The 19,689-nt window shown below is 43.6% G+C and overlaps 1 protein-coding gene across 13 annotated transcripts in view; it reads right to left on the reverse strand.

Annotated features, from left to right (window-relative positions):
• The window catches only part of ST3GAL3 (ST3 beta-galactoside alpha-2,3-sialyltransferase 3), a 285,569-nt gene that overhangs the window by 17,533 nt on the left and 248,347 nt on the right, over positions 1 to 19,689 (reverse strand). For 12 of the 13 annotated variants that reach the window (XM_069738046.1, XM_069738038.1, XM_069738036.1 and 9 more), the window contains 3 exons: positions 12,076 to 12,139; positions 9,511 to 9,606; positions 9,246 to 9,432 (listed from right to left, as the gene is read on the reverse strand). In XM_069738046.1, coding sequence (XP_069594147.1) covers positions 9,246 to 9,432; positions 9,511 to 9,606; positions 12,076 to 12,139 — 347 coding nt within the window. Of the gene's footprint in view, positions 1 to 9,245; positions 9,433 to 9,506; positions 9,607 to 12,075; positions 12,140 to 19,689 lie in introns of those variants that run through there. The other variant, XM_069738049.1, reaches the window with a different exon arrangement.

The raw sequence follows: 19,689 nt of genomic DNA on the forward strand, positions 1-19,689 counted from the left end.
AGTAGAAACCCCCCACAAGTGACCCCATTTTGGAAACTAGACCCCGAAAGGAACTTATCTAGATGTGTGGTGAGCACTTTGAACCCCCAAGTGCTTCATAGAAGTTTATAATGCAGAGCCGTGAAAATAATAAATACGTTTTCTTTCCTCAAAAATAATTATTTAGCCCAGAATTTTTTATTTTCCCAAGGGTTACAGGAGAAATTGGACCCCAAAAGTTGTTGTCCAGTTTCTCCTGAGTACGCTGATACCCCATGAGTGGGGGTAAACCACTGTTTGGGCACACGTCGGGGCTCAGAAGGGAAGTAGTGACTTTTGAAATGCAGACTTTGATGGAATGGTCTGCGGGTGTCACGTTGCGTTTGCAGAGCGCCTGGTGTGCCTAAACAGTAGAAACCCCCACAAGTGACCCCATTTTAGAAATTAGACCCCCCAAGGAACTTATCTAGATATGTGGTGAGCACTTTGAACCCCCAAGTGCTTCACAGACGTTTACAACGCAGAGCCGTGAAAATAAAAAATCATTTTTCTTTCCTCAAAAATTATGTTTCAGCAAGCATTTTTTTTGATTCACAAGGGTAACAGGAGAAATTGGACCCCAGTAATTGTTGCGCAGTTTGTCCTGAGTATGCTGGTACCCCATATGTGGGGGTAAACCACTGTTTGGGCACACGTCAGGGCTCGGAAGTGAGGGAGCACCATTTGACTTTTTGAATACGAGATTGGCTGGAATCAATGGTGGCGCCATGTTGCGTTTGGAGACCCCTGATGTGCCTAAACAGTGGTAACCCCTCAATTCTACCTCCAACACTAACCCCAACACACCCCTAACCCTAATCCCAACTGTAGCCATAACCCTAAACACAACCCTAACCGCAACACACCCCTAACCACAACCCTAACCCCAACACACCCCTAACCATAACCACAACCCTAATTCCAACCCTAACCCTAAGGCTATGTGCCCACGTTGCGGATTCGTGTGAGATATTTTCGCACCATTTTTGAAAAATCCGCGGGTAAAAGGCACTGCGTTTTACCTGCGGATTTTCCGCGGATTTCCAGTGTTTTTTGTGCGGATTTCACCTGCGGATTCCTATTGAGGAACAGGTGTAAAACGCTGCGGAATCCGCACAAAGAATTGACATGCTGCGGAAAATACAACGCAGCGTTTCCGCGTGGTATTTTCTGCACCATGGGCACAGCGGATTTGGTTTCCATATGTTTACATGGTACTGTAAACCTGATGGAACACTGCTGCGAATCCGCAGCCAAATCCGCACCGTGTGCACATAGCCTAATTCTAAAGGTATGTGCACACGCTGCGGAAAACGCTGCGGATCCGCAGCAGTTTCCCATGAGTTTACAGTTCAATGTAAACCTACGGGAAACAAAAATCGCTGTGCCCATGCTGCGGAAAAACTGCACGGAAACGCAGCGGTTTACATTCCGCAGCATGTCACTTCTTTGTGCGGATTCCGCAGCGGTTTTACAACTGCTCAAATAGAAAATCGCAGTTGTAAAACCGCAGTGAAAGGCGCAGAAAAACCGTGGTAAATCCGCCATAAATCCGCAGCGGTTTAGCACTGCGGATTTATCAAATCCGCAGCGGAAAAATCCGCAGAGGACCAGAATACGTGTGCACATACCGAAACCCTAACCCTAGCCCTAACCCTAACCCTACCCCTAGCCCTAACCCTAACCCTACCCCTACCCCTAGCCCTAACCCTACCCCTAGCCCTAACCCTAACCCTAGCCCTAACCCTACCCCTAACCCTAACCCTACCCCTAACCCTACCCCTAACCCTAACCCTATTCTAACATTAGTGGAAAAAAAAAAATTTCTTTATTTTTTTATTGTCCCTACCTATGGGGGTGACAAAGGGGGGGGTCATTTATTATTTTTTTTATTTTGATCACTGAGATAGATTATATCTCAGTGATCAAAATGCACTTTGGAACGAATCTGCCGGCCGGCAGATTCGGCGGGCGCACTGCGCATGCGCCCGCCATTTTGGAAGATGGCGGCGCCCAGGGAGAAGACGGACGGGACCCCGGCTGGATCGGTAAGTATGATGGGGTGGGGGGGGTCCACGGGGGGGGGATCGGAGCACGGGGGGGGGGGAATCGGAGTGCGGGAGGGGTGGAACGGAGCACGGGGGGCGTGGAACGGAGCACGGGGGGGCTGGAATGGAGCACGGGGGGGTGGAACGGAGCACCGGGGGGGGGGTGGATCGGAGTGCAGGGGGGGTGATTGGAGCACGGGGGGAGCGGACAAGAGCACGGGGGGGAGCGGAGCACTGGACGGAGGGGAGCCGGAGCAGTGTACCGGCCAGATCGGAGGGCTGGGGGGGCGATCGGAGGGGTGGGGTGGGGGCACACTAGTATTTCCAGCCATGGCCGATGATATTTCAGCATCGGCCATGGCTGGATTGTAATATTTCACCCGTTATAATGGGTGAAATATTACAAATCGCTCTGATTGGCAGTTTCACTTTCAACAGCCAATCAGAGCGATCGTAGCCACGAGGGGGTGAAGCCACCCCCCCTGGGCTAAACTACCACTCCCCCTGTCCCTGCAGATCGGGTGAAATGGGAGTTAACCCTTTCACCCGATCTGCAGGGACGCGATCTTTCCATGACGCCGCATAGGCGTCATGGGTCGGAATGGCACCGACTTTCATGACGCCTATGTGGCGTCAAAGGTCGGGAAGGGGTTAAAGGGAATCTTGTCAGCAGGATTTTGCTTTCTAATCTGACCCTGATTCCAGCGATGTGTCACTTTGTTTACTGGGTGCAGTAATTATGGTGAAGTCACAGTTTTCTCTATTGCAGATCTAGCAGAGCTCAAATGCTGAGCTGTGTATAACCCCGCCCACACCAGTGATTGGCTGCTGTTTGTGAATAAAGAGAGTGAAAAAAAAGCTGCCAATCAATGCTGGGGGTGTGGCTGGACTAGGAGGCAGGAGACACCTAGTCCTGTATTGATAATCTCCTGCTGATAAAACACTGATTGTATTGAATCAGTAAAACACAGCCTGTGTAGTGACACATCGCTGTAACCAAGCTCTCTGCAATTATATTGACGAAACACCTTTAAACCAATATTTGACATACTGGTACGTTCAATGTCGGGTCTCCGTGTATGATGTGGTCTCAGGAGCATCATACCCAGCATGGCACGGGGGGCACGCCTTTCCATGCTCTCACCAGTCATTTCCCTCAACCTCCACGGGACTTGCCAATAGGTAGCCATGGGATCCAGGAGCTTACTGAAGGCTCCTGTGCCTGACCTAACAATTCTCCTATGAAGACTGAGCTCTGGCTGGGTCTTCATAGAAGATCATGATTTTTTCCAATATACTGCAACACTACGGTATTGCAGTATATGGTCCAAGCGGTCTGATGATCAATGGTTCAAGTCTCCTAAGGTTTAAAAGTTAAAGTTCCCTAAAAAATAAAGTCAAAATAATAAAATCAAAAAAATAAAAAAAACTTTTACCCCATTAAAAATAACCAAATAAAAGAATAAATTAATTAACCAATAAAGAGAAAATAAAATCAAAACTTTAGAATTGCTGAAACAACGGCAAAAAATTAAATAAGAAGCGATTCAAAACTCTGAATGTAGTCCAAATTATCAACTAAAGTGCCAGATCGCCATGCAAAAAAAACAAAACAAAACAAAAAAACCAAGCCCTCACACAAGTCTATTAACACAAAATTAAAATGCTATGGGTCTCAGAAAATGGCAACACAATTTTTTTTTTTTTAATGAATTTCCTTCCAAAATTTTCCACCGCTTTAATAAAAAAAAGATGGCGCTGGTGGCTCTGCACACTTCCAATTTTTTTTCACGTGAGCGAATGTTCCGAAAGGAAAAGAAAAAAAGAATATTGCAACACGACTGATTTGCCTTCAAGGATTAAAGTATTGGCCGTCACTCGCCTAATTTAACTCTTTGGGTCCGTTGAAAAAAAATTTGACGCCACTCAGATGACGATTTTCATGGACTGACTGCATCGGATCCCGCTCTGATCAGCGGCTGATTAGTATAATCGGACCGATTTCCTTGGATGGAGAGAAAACGGTTGTGTGCATCAAGAACGAGGAAAACGCTTGTTGATTGGGTGCAATGATCTTTAGTGCTGCACAATCGATCATCATTCTCGGCAGCACATCCATCTTGTGTAAACAGGACTTGAGCTGCCGAGAACTATGGTACCATAAGCACTTGCTTATTTACTGTGACTTTTTTTTACAACAGAGTATTTTTGACCTCGCTGTGCGTTTTTGTGTCTTCAAGTTCTTTGGTGGTGTGAACAGGTTTCTACAGACTTGTTCACTGTGCAAGTAGCCCATGTGTTTTTGGTTCTATAATTGTTCTCTTGTTTCTATAAGACTGGGGAGTCCACCACTCCTCTGTGGGCCATTTGCATTGAAGCTGTTCCATCCTGCATGTCCACATGTATATTTTTTCCCTCTGAACCCTGCTCATACAGGTACTATACAGATGATCAGGTTTTTAAATACATCAGATCGGGATTATATACATTAGATAGGACTGCTCTATTATGGGTATACCTTGGCGATTGGTGGAGCAGCTTAACATACATTTTTTTGCAAAAAAACGTATTAACTAAATACCCTGTATTTTTTCCATTTTTTGACTAGCACTTGCTTATTTATTGTGACTTTTTTACAACACAGTATTTTTGACCTCTCTGTGCGTTTTTGTGTCTTCGAGAACTATGGTAGCCTGGATCTATTACATGTTGTGCATCTGAAGGGCGGTCTGTCTGTATAAACGGGTTATTAAACGGCACGGATCGGCAAGCAGTAGGTGACTGGCTGTCGTTTAGTGCCACCGGTGTAAGCGGCCCGTTAGTATGATTAGTACAAGGATCTCTAGACTTCATTGACTGACTAATGAGTTAGAGACATAATGTCAAGACCCAAGGGACTGCCGACCATGAATGCAATATCCAGACTTGCTCTACAGATAAGTGCTGTCCCCATGTAAAGGCTTTGGTGTCTTTCTCGTAAAAAAAAATATTACATTTATTTGCGAGAGATGATTGTGTTTGGAATCTGGGAGCGCGTGGGAGGTGGAAGCTGCACCCTGACTTTGCTGAAATCAGGCAGCTGTTTCTATTTTTCTAAACATCTGCATATTGGGTCCGGACGCCCAAGATTCCTCTTATAAGAGTAGTATTTTGCTATCTGCGCTTTTCAATTCCCCGGCTGCGCCGTTGTGTACGTGCTTTCTCACGTAGCCCAGTATTTTCACAGATCCGAACGATGATGAATTAAAATGAATGCTGTCATTTCCCCTGAAGGCAGAGTGCACTGTCATCCATCAACCAGGAGGCTACTGTGACGGCATCATCACGCACCATCTTTATCTCAGCCATCCCTGGCATGATGGCTTTTTTCCTTAAAATTCCACCAATTCCCATGTCTATTCATCCAGAAGAAGGAACAGAGGTCACTAACCTCAGCCCCTGCTCAATGTATGAGATTAGAAAACGAGAGAGATGCTTAATAAATTGCCCATTTGTGTCCAGATACCTCGGCAGTCTGCAAACTCAAGCCAAGAAATACAAAAAAAAAAAAAAAACTTAGTCAGAAACTCTCCAGAAGCCTCAGTGACATTTCTTAGTGTGGTCTGAATGACGAGGGTGAGGTGGCAATGCCGAGACATTCAGCTTTTCTTGCATTTTGTAAAAAGTTTCCATTCAATGACTAAAAAGGAAATAAAATATCTTCAGGGCAATAACAAAATAAACATCAATTTTTAAATAGGAATACCGGGAAAAAAATGTTATATTTAGGAGGTGCTGTTATGTTAGTACAGAGTATCTGGTTAAGGCTTCATTCTGTTTGTCGTCCCGGGATGGAGACAAGTCTTATTTTGGTTTGATTTCCATTAATCATTCAAGTTTATTGATCTTCAACAAAAAAATGGATCAGTACACATATGACCCATTTTTTAACTGAGTGGTGACCAAAAAAAAAAGTTTGGAAAACTTTCCATAGTTTCATGGTTTTTGCATTTGAGAAAAACGGGCGACGCGTGGATGGAAAAAACGAACACATGGTCCAAAAATGGATGAAAAATGGAACCAGCACACTACTGAAAAATAGACTGGTTTTTTTTGCAGACGTAGAAAATTACAGATATATATATATATATATATATAGACAACAAAATTTAGACTTTTTTTTTATTTCAAATAGTTTAGACCTGGGGAGCAAAATCTGTGGTCTGGAAATCACTTGTGTCCTGCAATATCCCTTAGGCCGGAGTCACACTACAGCGAGATACGGCCGAGTCTCGCGCAGGTTAAAACCCAGCTCTGGCACCGGCACTCCGGAGCGGAGCGTGCGGCTCCATGTATTGCTATGCGGCCGCACGCTCCGCCCTGGAGTGCCGCTGCCAGAGCTGGGTTTTAACCTGCGAGACTCGGCCGTATCTCGCTGTGTGTGATCCCGGCCTTATGTGCAGACCTCAACTATGTGCATAGTGTTTGGACACATGTATTTTCCATGTCATGGAGAAGACCAGCACTGTAGAGATTATTATGAAAGTGGAGCTCTGTGGTAAATTCTTGATGAGTCATATTTTTGGTGGAATGGGCGAGTCCTTAATCCCATAGCATAGAAAGGCGTAAATGAGGTGAAGATGTGGCCATGTATGAGTGCTAAACCGAAAAACTGGACTATGTATGAGTGCTAAACCGAAAAACTGGACCATGTATGAGTGCTAAACCGAAAAACTGGACCATGTATGAGTGTTAAATCGAAAAACTGGACCATGTATGAGTGTTAAATCGAAAAACTGGACCATGTGTGACAGCTAAACCGTTACACTGGACCATGTATGAGTGCTAAACCGAAAAACTGGACCATGTATGAGTGCTAAACCGAAAAACTGGACCATGTATGAGTGCTAAACCGAAAAACTGGACCATGTATGAGTGTTAAATCGAAAAACTGGACTATGTATGAGTGCTAAACCGAAAAACTGGACCATGTATGAGTGTTAAATCGAAAAACTGGACTATGTATGAGTGCTAAACCGAAAAACTGGACCATGTATGAGTGTTAAATCGAAAAACTGGACCATGTGTGACAGCTAAACCGTTACACTGGACCATGTATGAGTGCTAAACCGAAAAACTGGACCATGTATGAGTGCTAAACCGAAAAACTGGACCATGTATGAGTGCTAAACCGAAAAACTGGACCATGTATGAGTGCTAAACCGAAAAACTGGACCATGTATGAGTGCTAAACCGAAAAACTGGACCATGTATGAGTGCTAAACCGAAAAACTGGACCATGTATGAGAGCTAAACCGAAAAACTGGACCATGTATGAGAGCTAAACCGAAAAACTGGACCATGTATGAGTGCTAAACCGAAAAACTGGACCATGTATGAGTGCTAAACCGAAAAACTGGACCATGTATGAGTGCTAAACCGAAAAACTGGACCATGTATGAGTGCTAAACCGAAAAACTGGACCATGTATGAGTGCTAAACCGAAAAACTGGACCATGTATGAGAGCTAAACCGAAAAACTGGACCATGTATGAGAGCTAAACCGTTATACTGGACCATGTATGAGTGCTAAACCGAAAAACTGGACCATGTGTGACAGCTAAACCGTTATACTGGACCATGTATGAGAGCTAAACCGAAAAACTGGACCATGTATGAGTGCTAAACCGAAAAACTGGACCATGTATGAGTGCTAAACCGAAAAACTGGACCATGTATGAGTGCTAAACCGAAAAACTGGACCATGTATGAGAGCTAAACCGAAAAACTGGACCATGTATGAGAGCTAAACCGAAAAACTGGACCATGTATGAGAGCTAAACCGTTATACTGGACCATGTATGAGTGCTAAACCGAAAAACTGGACCATGTGTGACAGCTAAACCGTTATACTGGACCATGTATGAGTGCTAAACCGAAAAACTGGACCATGTATGAGAGCTAAACCGAAAAACTGGACCATGTATGACAGCTAAACCGAAAAACTGGACCATGTATGAGTGCTAAACCGAAAAACTGGACCATGTATGAGTGCTAAACCGAAAAACTGGACCATGTATGAGGGCTAAACCGAAAAACTGGACCATGTATGAGAGCTAAACCGAAAAACTGGACCATGTATGAGAGCTAAACCGAAAAACTGGACCATGTATGACAGCTAAACCGAAAAACTGGACCATGTATGACAGCTAAAACGAAAAACTGGACCATGTATGAGTGCTAAACCGAAAAACTGGACCATGTATGACAGCTAAACCGAAAAACTGGACCATGTATGAGTGCTAAACCGAAAAACTGAACCATTCATGAGTGCTAAACAGAAAAACTGAACCATTCATGAGTTCTAAACTGAAAAACTGGATCATGCATGAGTGCTAAACTGAAAAACTGGGCCAGGAACGAGTGCTAAATTGAAAAACTGGACCATGCATGAGTGCTAAACCGAAAACTGGACCATACATGAGCGCTAAATTGAAAAACTGGACTATGCATGAGCGCTAAACTGAAAAAACTGGACCATGCATGAACGCTAAACCAAACAACTGGGCCATGCATTAGGGCTAAACCGGAAAACTGGACCAGCAATGAGTGCTAAATAGTGATGAGCGAGTATACTCGTTGCTCGGGTGATCTCCGAGTATTTGTTAGTGTTCAGAGATTTAGCTTTAGTCGCAGAAGCTGCATGATTTGTGACTGTTAGACAGTTTGATTATATGTGGGGATTCCCTAGCAACCAGGCAACCCCCACATGTACTCAGGCTGGCTAGTAGCTGTAAATCATGCAGCTGCGGCAACAAAAACTAAATCTCCGAAGCAGTCATAAATATTCGGAGATCACCCGAGCAACGAGTATACTCGCTCATCACTAGTGCTAAACTGAAAAACTGGGCCATGCACGAGTGCTATACCTAAAAACTGGGCCAGCAACGAGTGCTATACCCAAAAACTGGGCCATGCATGAGGGCTAAACCATAAAAAAAGAAAAAAAAAAGGGCCATGCATGAGTGCTATTATATTCATTGTAGTTTATGGGAGAATGGAAACCCATGAGAAGGACACCTCTACCCTCTTGATAGGTGGAAACCCTGGGCTGGTAATTGGCAGTAACTCAGCGTGTTCTGTGCGCGGCGGTCAGACACGTGGTCCCATAAATGATCCTCGCTGCGGCGCAGAACTCACCACTTTCTCCTTGTAAACAATGTATTTCAGCCACTTGAAGTCTTGCCACTTGAATCCTGCCAGGACGAAGAGCGAATCTTTCTCGTATTGTTCAAGTTTCTGAATGGCTCCTTCGGGATATGTGATTCTCAGCGTTGTTTTACTCCCGACGTCCTTTTCAAACCCTTTGACCGGCGCAGAATTTAATCTAAGACAGAGAGAAATCCGGAGTCGTGACCGATGTGGAGCGTGAATCTGAATGTATATGGTCGTACCGAGGACTTACCGAACCACAACCTCGTACTCGTCAATTTTAGACCCCAGAGATTTGTTGGCGAGGACCCCTCCATTCCCCACGATGATGCATCGCCGACAGTTCAGGCTAAGGAAAAGCAGAAATAAGGACCAGGTTCATACAGTAAGACACGGATATAAAAAAAAAACATGGCCTAAAGATCTCACAGTGAATAATGGAAAAATTGCTCATTACATATTTTAAGAAGTTAACCCCTTCCCGACATGGCAATTTTTTTGGAGATGAAGATACCGCATATGTGACATTTTTCTTTCTCCTTTATTTATTTTTAATAGCTGAAAAAAGGAGAATTGAAACTTATATATTTGTATTTTTCCATCTTATCTTTAATTTTTTTTATTTTTTTACTGTATCTTGTAGCCCCCTTTGGGGACTAGTATCTGTGATCATCACATGGCTTGGGCTATGATAGTATTGCTGTGTATGGTAATAATCACGGTCTCCTATGAACACCAGCCATGGGTTGGCTTTTCATAGCAGTACTGTGATGACAGGCACGGGGGTCTTCAGGAGACCACCGGCTGTCTTGGTAACCCATCATTAATCCATGATTGCCAATGGACGGTTAGAACAACGAGTCCCCAGGGCCAAACACTGGAGACTAGTCAGACAGGTGACTCCACGGTGGCTTTTTCCTGCCCTGGATTGATTGGTCTCTCCCTGAGTGTGCGCATAGAGAGAGACCTGTCAGTCACTGGCCCTTTAAAAATTGGCCCATAGTGATCTGGCTTTATGGCTAGAGTCACCTGAGCCTTTATTCTCTGATCCGAGAGAATACGAGATTATGCAAATCACACTCTGATCTCCATCTTCTCCATTGTGTCAGTCCGTGTAAATCGCACTGCATTCAGATGTCATCCGAGTGCAGTCCGATGTTTTCCATGCACTCATTGACTTGCATGGCAGAATGTGATCCAAATATTGCATGCAAATCATGCACGCTGCGATTTCTTTTTTCCCCAGGACCAGCTTCGCCAGAGGAAAAAATCAGACATGTTCACGGTCCCATAGAATAACATTGGTCCGAGTGCGATCAGATGTTTTCTCAGGCCAAAAATGAGTTTTGTGTAAGAAGTCTAAGCAATGAATGTGCATTATAAGATGACTGCCCCATATATTACGACACTCCTGATATAATTAGTGAATTATGGATGACTCACGTTGGTGGGGAGTCACGTGATAAGTGGGACCCATTAATAATACCGTCCCTGTGTTAGAGGAATGTGTAATAGTCTGCAGCATCACTCTGACTCATAAATATCATTATTACAGACCTTCACCATTACAAAAATGCACACAATATTTCCAAACTTGTCCAGTGACTTATAGCAAGGAAATTGGATAACCCCGTGCCCACCATTGATTGGCAGCTTTCTGCCTATGCACAGAAGACACAGAAAGCCGCCAATCAATGGTGTTTGGCGTGGTTATACAGAGCTCTCATACACTGCCCATGCTCAACACAGATTTATCAGGATTATCCAGCATCTTTCACTTCCACATTAGGTGATTGCCACTTATCAGGTCTTAATGGGAATTTGTCAGCAATTTTGTTTATATATAATCTGCCAGCAGCAAAATATAAGAGTTGAGACCCTGATTCCAGTGATGTGTCACTTACTAGCCTGTGATTTCTGTTTCAATGAGATCAGTGTTTTATAGGCAGGACATTATCACTACAGGACTAGGTGTCTCATGCCTCCTAGTCCAACCGTTCCCCAACACTGATTAGCAGCTTTCTGTCAATATACAGTGTACACAGAAACCTGGGGTTTTCTCTGCAGTGCTCGGAATGCTGAGCTGTGTATAACCCCGCCCACACTACTGATTGGCAGCTTTCTTTGTATAACTCCACCCACACCCCTATTTGGGAGCTTTCTGTGTACAGTGTATATTGACAGAAAACTGACCAATCAGTGCTGGGGGTGTGGCTGGACTAATATGCACAAGGCACCTAGTCCTGTAGTATTAATATCCTGATTGGCAGCTTTCTTTGTGTAACTCCGCCCAAACCCCTATTTAGAAGCTTTCTGTGTACAGTGTAGATTGACAGAAAGCCGACCAATCAGTGCTGGGGGTGTGGTTGGACTAGTAGGTACAAGGCGCCTAGTCCTGTAGTGATAATATCCTGCCAATAAAACCATTCTCTTATTGAAACAGCAACACAGCCTAGTACGTGATATATCGTTGGAATCAGGCTCTCTGCCCTTACATCCTGGTGCTCTCAGATTCCCTTTAATAATGTACTTGTTCTATTATTACTTACAATACCTTGTAAGCGACCTCCAGATGTCAGGTTATTAGCGCCTCTCACCTCCTGATAAGTGAGATGAGCAGGATAACCCCATTAATACGAGTAATATATATTTCCACTAATAAACAGCAAATGAAGAAAAAAAAAGTTTTAGAATTTTGCAGAACTTTTTCTCAATATAAGGAATAACTTTTTCTTTAATTAATTATTTGTGTAGGATTAGAATATTCCAGTAACAAAACAAATGTTTGCCATGAAGAACAAGCGTGACGATACTGTACCTGTCCAGAGCCGGCGTCAGGCGGTATTCTTTTGTAGCAGACAAGATTGCTTTGATTAAGTTCTCTGTACAATAGAAAGAATGTAATGTGACGTTAAGAGATGGAGCAGAAGTAGCAAGAAAAGAAGAAGTTTCAGTAGAATAATCTGAGATGAAATATCAGCAGGGTCTTTCTACATCTGCGCAGATCGTCAGCTCTTTGGGCCAGGTTTGCCTGCGGTTATCTCTTGAAGTCTGATTTTTTTTTTTTTTCCATTTAGATCTAAAACCCCTTATAAATTCCCCTGGATTATAAACACATTCCTGAACAAACAGCCTTAATTCCACGTCGTCTGTTTATGGGAAACTCGCATTTAAAAAAAAAAAATAATAAAAGGAACGCCTTTTACCAGCAGGAGCGTTACATAAGCAATGCAGTCATCGTCACGAGGATGGCCACGAAGGGTCAGCAAACATGACACTATGGATATGGCATCCGCACCCAGATATATTGTGTGGGGGAGGGGGGCAATGATTATCTGATTCCTATCAAATCTCAGACAGTCGTTATAAATACACAGTTTCTGTCTTGTACGCTTTATATCAAAAGAAATCTTACATGGAAAAATGCCGAAAAAAATTCAATAAAAATCTTCTCTCTTTATCTCCTGCTTTGAATTAATTTTACAACTAAAATGAAGAATTATATAAAGAAATCTCTGAGCCGCAATCTTTTGATTGGCTGTAAGACAACTGTCTGCAGCAGGAGCCTCCCCCCTCTATCCTGTCTGTAATGGCACATTAGGACAAGATTGTAAATCCCTGCACCCTATCCGCAAATGAAAATGGAAGTAGATCAAAAAGAGAAAGATGATAAGATTTGTGCAGGATTTCTACAAGACAGTTTTGGGAACATGCAGAAAATGCTGCAGAATCTGTGTGAGCAAATACGATCTGATGTTTGCCGTTATTTATTTGCAGCTTTCCACCATGTTCCTTTGTTGCATTTTTTTTTTGTGCAGAAAATCTGCTGCATTTCGCTGTCCGAGCATATTAAATGTGATCGTGCCCACTATGCGTCTGATAACACTGTAGAATTTTGATTTTTTAATTTTTCTCTATAGTCTTCCATGGGAGCCTGAAAATAATGGATGTAAAAAAAAACAACGCACAGAATGAAATATTTTTCTACAAAAAAAGCATTAAGAAAGTAGCTTTGATTCTGCATGAGAAATGCATAAAATAAATTGAAAAACACAATATTCAGAAGATAGTTATTGCATTTTATGGTACAACACCTGCAGATAAAAAGGAGCCGAAACAATGCAGCATTTAAGCTACGTGTGAACGCGGCCTTATTGTTCCTTTAAAGCATATCTGTCACCAAGTTTTGGCTACTCATTTCAGGGCAACATAATGTAAGAAAGGAGACCTTGATTCCAGTGGGTTGCTTGGTGCAGTTTGGATAGAATCCGTTCTCTCGGCTGCAGACCTAGCAGTGCTTTGAATGCTCAGGTGTGTATAACCCCGCCCACAACACCGATTGGCTGGCAATGTTCAGTGTACACAGGAAGCTGCCAATGAGTGACGGGGGATGGTTACACAGATTAGCTGGACTGGTGTGCATGTGACACCTAGTCCTGCAGTGATAATCTCCTGCTGATTAAACACTGATTGTATTGAAACCACATCAAATTGCTGAGCAAGTGACACATCCCTTGCTCTCTGGTTTCACATTATGAAGATTACATAGCAAAAGCCTGGTGACAGGTTGCCTTTAATCTCTCCAATGCTCTTATGGTGGGGAATTTAGTGGATCAAGGTGTAAAGACGTCATGTCCCTTTATCGTCACTTTCCATTAGAAGCGTATACTGAGGGATGTGACTCAGCGTCTAGGAAGTCTCCAAGGGAAGAGAGGCCATGACACAAAGCTGCAAAGTGCTGGAGAGGCTGCCAAATAAATCACATTAATATTGTCTTTTTAGACATGATGCAGAAACTGTAAAGTTAATGAGCATTCCTGCACCGACTAACTGGAACGCCAAGATTAATATTTGTACTGAACTTAAAACAACTGACAGGAGAGTAAACCCCGATTCCAGAACACAACCAGGTACATCTACAATAGACGTAAATCCATCGAGTCCAACCTATAACCTAACAGGCTGATCCAGAGGAAGGAGAATACACCACGAGGCAGATGCTAATTGCCCCAACTCCACATGTGCAGACGGCGAGCGTGTCAAAAGGCCGCATCCCCGATGTTAAAGATAGGTACGCAGGACGCATGCAGAAGTATGCGGAAGTAGGCGGGGCTTAACTGAGGACGTGCGCAGCCCTCCGCAAAGCCCTGAACGCAAATGTGAACTTAGCCTAGAGGTGTAAAAAGATTATTATACCGATCTCTCTATGCATGGTAATAAAATCGCCTTTAAAACTCAATTTTTCCAAACTGAATAACCCCGAGTCTGATGAGCTGCCATTGTCCTGCAGTTCATCCAGTCCCTTAGTAGTTCGTCGCTCTTCTCTGCACCCGCTCTTGTGCAGCTTTGTCTTTTTTATACACCGGAGACCAAAACTGAACACTATATTTTAAAAGAGCTGCCGCCTCTGATGAGATATGTTGTGCGATTTAGACTACCGTAGACTCCGGTAGACGGCGCAGATGAGCTGGAGTCACACATTGGTGATGCAGAAACCATAGACAGATGTGAAATAGGCCCCAGAGATGGTGACTTATAATGGAATATTTAGCCAGAGCGGCTATGGAAAAACCTGGCAGGATATTACATTCATTGACCATCCTGCCCTATGATGTAGTTGCAGTCAGGCAGGATTCATCAGTGCAATCCTTCCTGCCGCTCTGATGAATCAGCCATTATATCAGAAACCATTTAATCATTTCAATATTTTTTACCATTTTTATCCTGTTGGCTGAGAATTCACGAGCTTTATAGGCGTCCTCAATAGGGAAATACCCATCTCTCATTCGTCCGCCCTCCGGCAGAGTATAGAGCCATAAGCTGGGCCCCTACGTAGCTGGATGACGCGGTGGAGCTGTCAGTCTCAGCTTCGTGCTCCTCGCTTCGCTCTATTCCCATGTAGCTATAAAGGCTGCAGTGTCCGTCCACTGTCATTAGCATGCACCTGTCAATCATCCAGAGGGCAGACCTGCGGGAGGGAAGAATTCTCCCTACAATCAAGATCTGGGGATTTCTGGCTATAATGCCCAGATTCCCAAGATTGAGAGCAGTGGGTATCAGTTTCATACCCACTTCAGGCATCACCCCAGCAGACTTCTAATTCTAAGATAGCCCCAGTTATGACGTAGCGGTGTCAGCTCCGAATTCCCACTGCAGCAACCAGACCCTCAGTTATGAATCCAATTGCCAAGAGATATTTTTTTTTCTCCTGCACACAACCCTTGGCAATTGGAAATTTTGCATTTTAGTCTCTTTATATGCCCTTAGTGGCCCCTTTCTACTATGTCTGGGTGTCCGTAAGCGTATTTTTTATCAACCAAGAAAATCAGATCAATTATGCAACTCACACTTTGATCAAGCTCCAATCAGAGGCTCAGTTTAATGTGATCCGATTCTCTCGGGTGAGAAGATGGAAAATAACATTTCTTTTCTCCGTCTTCTCCATTTTATCACTCAGTGAAAATCAGACTGCGCTCAGATGTCATTTGAGTGCAGTCTGAAAGTTCCCACGCATTTATCGACTAAGATCAACTAGGGCATGCAACAATGCAACAGGTGTCAACAGTTAAGACTGGATAAAAGTGGAGTAATGTTGTGAAATGTTTTTGTGGCACATCTCGAGTTTTATGATACCCATTGGGCAGGCGTTTGTACAGTTGAGTTGTCCAGGGTTCACATTTGTAGTCACTCTGTGTGACTGCAGACATGTGAATCCTCACAGCGTGCACAATGCAAGCTGTCAGGATTCTCTGATGTCGGCGCTGGGAGCAGGCGGCCATGTGATTGCAAATATGTGATTTGCAAAGTTCCAGGGGCATTCCTACTAGACGTGTCTGGCCACGCTCAATTCAGTTGCACGTCTAGTCAGCAAGTGACCGCATGTATGTAAATCACACTCGTCGCCGACACCAGAGAATGGATTACAAGCCTGGACAACTCCTTTAACAAAGCATTTTGGCCGACAAAGTCAAACCCTTCAAGCAAGAGGCTTACCCTATGGCAGAAGACCACTTAGCAGAGCAAGGCGCCAAGCCACAAGGCTTGAACAGTTTCCAGGAGGATAAAAAAGAGTTTTCCTTGCTGCCGTGGCCGTCAGAATCCTCAGACCTTAATCCTATAGAGTTGGGGTCTGCAACCTGTGGCAACAGTTAACTTTACTCTTTTTTTTCCCATTTTAGAGGTTTATTAATATTTTCTGAAATCACTGGAAAAAATCCACAACATCCGACCCTTAACGTTCCTGTAGAAAAAAATGTTATCGCATCAGGGAAACCATCAACAAGCAGGTTAGCTGCAATCGACTGACCCTAGAACGGCTTTACTTTTACTGTAGTTATTATTATTTATCTGATTTCCCAACTTCATAACTTCCAGAAAGATTAATAATTCAGCAGTTACCAGTTCACTAAACTGGGCTGAGTGCCTGCGAAGGTTCTTTGGAGAAGTCTTTGGCAGTTCAATCTCCAACCAGAGGTGTAACTGGAGGCATCTGCGCTTTGTTGTGAGCCGCCATACTACATCATGAAATCCAATATTCTTCTGACAACATGTAAGGCATGCCACGGAGGAGCCTCTCCGGCTTCTGAGGGAGACGTCTAATTTTAAACATGACTATGGTAGAGGGGCCCATTGTGACTCACGGCACAAATCTATGCCACATCTGCCATGAATCAGTGCAACAAAAACAAAGGAAAGTCGAGCAGAACAATATAATACAGATGACATCGAGACTGGTAGGAATTCCAGAAGATATGACCCACACCGGGAGAAGCCACAGGGAAAACAGTCAGCCACAGGGAAAACAGTCAGCCACAGGGAAAACAGTCAGCCACAGGGAAAACAGTCAGCCACAGGGAAAACAGTCAGCCACAGGGAAAACAGTCAGCCACAGGGAAAACAGTCAGCCACAGGGAAAACAGTCAGCCACAGGGAAAACAGTCAGCCACAGGGAAAACAGTCAGCCCCAGGGATGCTCCTGCAGCCCTGAACTTACTTTTCTGATTGGGCTGGGGTGCAGGCATTTTTCTTTTTAGAATAGAGCAACTTCCACCCGCAGACTGTCTGCAACTCTAAGATTTATGTGTAAAGCTGTTTGGGGATTAAAAAAAGCCTCCGCTAAATATTTACTTGCAGAGGTCAGATTTTAGCAAATTGGCTCTATATATAGTCTAGAAATGTCAAAATATAATAGCTATCAACTTTGATGCTGTTTTTTTTTTTCTTTTCGAGTCAGTTTCTACTTCATGAATTGTAGCGAATAGTTGTTGAAGACTGGAAACGGCCAACAAGCAAGCCAGTTTAAGTGTTTGTACCATAGTGATAATCTGTAAGAGTACATTAAAAGGGTTGTCTGGTCTTCAGCTACTAGTCTGCAGTTACTTTATGTGACTGCAGACTTGTGAGTCCTCACATCACACGAACTACACGCTGTGATTCAGGAATTTGACTGAAAGTGTGCGGTCACGTGCAGACTAGACGTGCATGGCCTCGCTCGTTACAACTATATCCAGCAAGGCCGGGCACGTCTAGTTGGAATGTGGCCGGAAGTATGCAAATAGCATACGTGTGGTCACGAGACTGCCTGCTCTTTGCAGCGTTCAGTATGCATGCTGTGAGGATTCCCAAGCCTGTAGTCACAAGACTGAGTTCAGATGTGTAGCCTAAGGTCAGACAATCCTGTTAAAGGTGTTGCATAAACTGCTTTCTTCAGGAGAGCACAGGAGACCGGCCACTACTGATAGATGGACTGCAGTGGTGGCTGGTAGCCTAAGATGAGAATGGAGAGGATTTTTAATTAGACGTAAAATGCAGTTTGCTAGTTTTTACAATTACTTTGTAAGTAGTAGAAACGACCCCTGTAAAGTGGTTATCCCATAAAGACCATCCTTTCTGTAACTGGTGATTTTCTGGTTGGCTGATCACGGAGTTTTACAACCATTTGCCGCAGTGTGGTGAATGCGGTCCCTGTTATGTCATCCTACCATCCACACATTATATGCCTGTCCTCATTTTGCACCCATACTGTGCACTATATGGCACATCAGTGACAACAAGTCCCCAGTGTTGAGCAGCAGAGAAGCCGCAGACACGTGCGCGGCAGATTCTTACACGTTGGCCGGTGAAGAATGAGGCCTCAGTGGCACGCACATCAGCAGAGAGGCAGCCCAACCGCAGCATTGTTCATCCCCGCATGCAATGTGGACGGCACAAACCAGCAGAAAAATGTAACGGTAATTACATTCAGCCCTCGCTGGAAATGGCAAACAAGAGCTAATTGTTTCTAACTTCATGTGAGACATTTCGGAAATGTTAAAGCCGACATGAATGGCAGCAGTTGAGCAGAAGTTTGGCAGCGAGACAGACGGGTTGTAAGGCTCCATGTGGACTGGAAATGTCAATGCTGTTTGTCTGCGCTATTATTCAGGAAATCCGGTCAGGGTAATTACACGACATTACAGCAGCACAGAACGAGAGCAAAGGGAGAAGATCGACAAGATCTTCAGTATTTCATGCCCAGCTACAGCCTGGTGTGTTTTTTTTTTTCCTCAACCTAAAAAGGATTGCAATAAATTGTTCTAGTATGTCAGCTATTTGCTGCAGGGGTAAGAAGCGCTCCACACCTGTCTTCTGTGGAAAAGAGCCTTCACTACACTTTCAAATACAACTCAAGGAATCCTTAAGACAATGAGCAAGTCTCTACTATTCGGTTACCCTCTCACTAACCTCTCCCCTCTCCAATTTATCCTGAATGCAGCACCACAATCATATTCCTCTCCAGCCGTTACACCCATACCTCCGTGCTGTGCCAGTCATTACACCGGTTTCCCATCCATTACAGAATACAATATAAACTTATCTCTCTCACAAAGCTCTCCAAAGTTCTGAAAAAAATTGGAATGAGATTTCTTTTTTTTTCACTTTGGCAGATCTACTTTTATTATATTACAATCACTGATCAGTTCTAGTTACACTATTGAACTCCTGCAATATTTCTCGGATGAGATTTTCCTTTGTGTCCAGTTTCCTCCCTTAGGCCACATTCACACGTTCAGTATTTGGTCAGTATTTTACATCAGTATTTGCAAGCCAAAATCGAGAGTGGAATAATCAGAGGAAAAATATAATGGAAACACGTCACCACTTCTGCATTTTTTGGCTTACAAATACTGATGTAAAATACTGACCAAACACTGAACATGTGAACGTGCCCTTACAATGGGTGTACACTTAGAACTTGTAGTTTTTCCCATTTTTGAAATGTTATCAGAAGCACAATCTAATTAATGCCCCTCTTTTTTGGCTATAATTTCTCATATGTTATCCTTTGTAGACATTACCAGTATGACCTTCCCCTATGGTATGTGTCGCCGTTTTTCCTTTATGACATTCATTTGATGCAAATCATTATCAATAAATCTTTAAACATTTTTAT

Source organism: Ranitomeya imitator, chromosome 8 (genome assembly GCF_032444005.1).
Source record: "Ranitomeya imitator isolate aRanImi1 chromosome 8, aRanImi1.pri, whole genome shotgun sequence".
Classification (NCBI taxonomy): domain Eukaryota; kingdom Metazoa; phylum Chordata; class Amphibia; order Anura; family Dendrobatidae; genus Ranitomeya; species Ranitomeya imitator.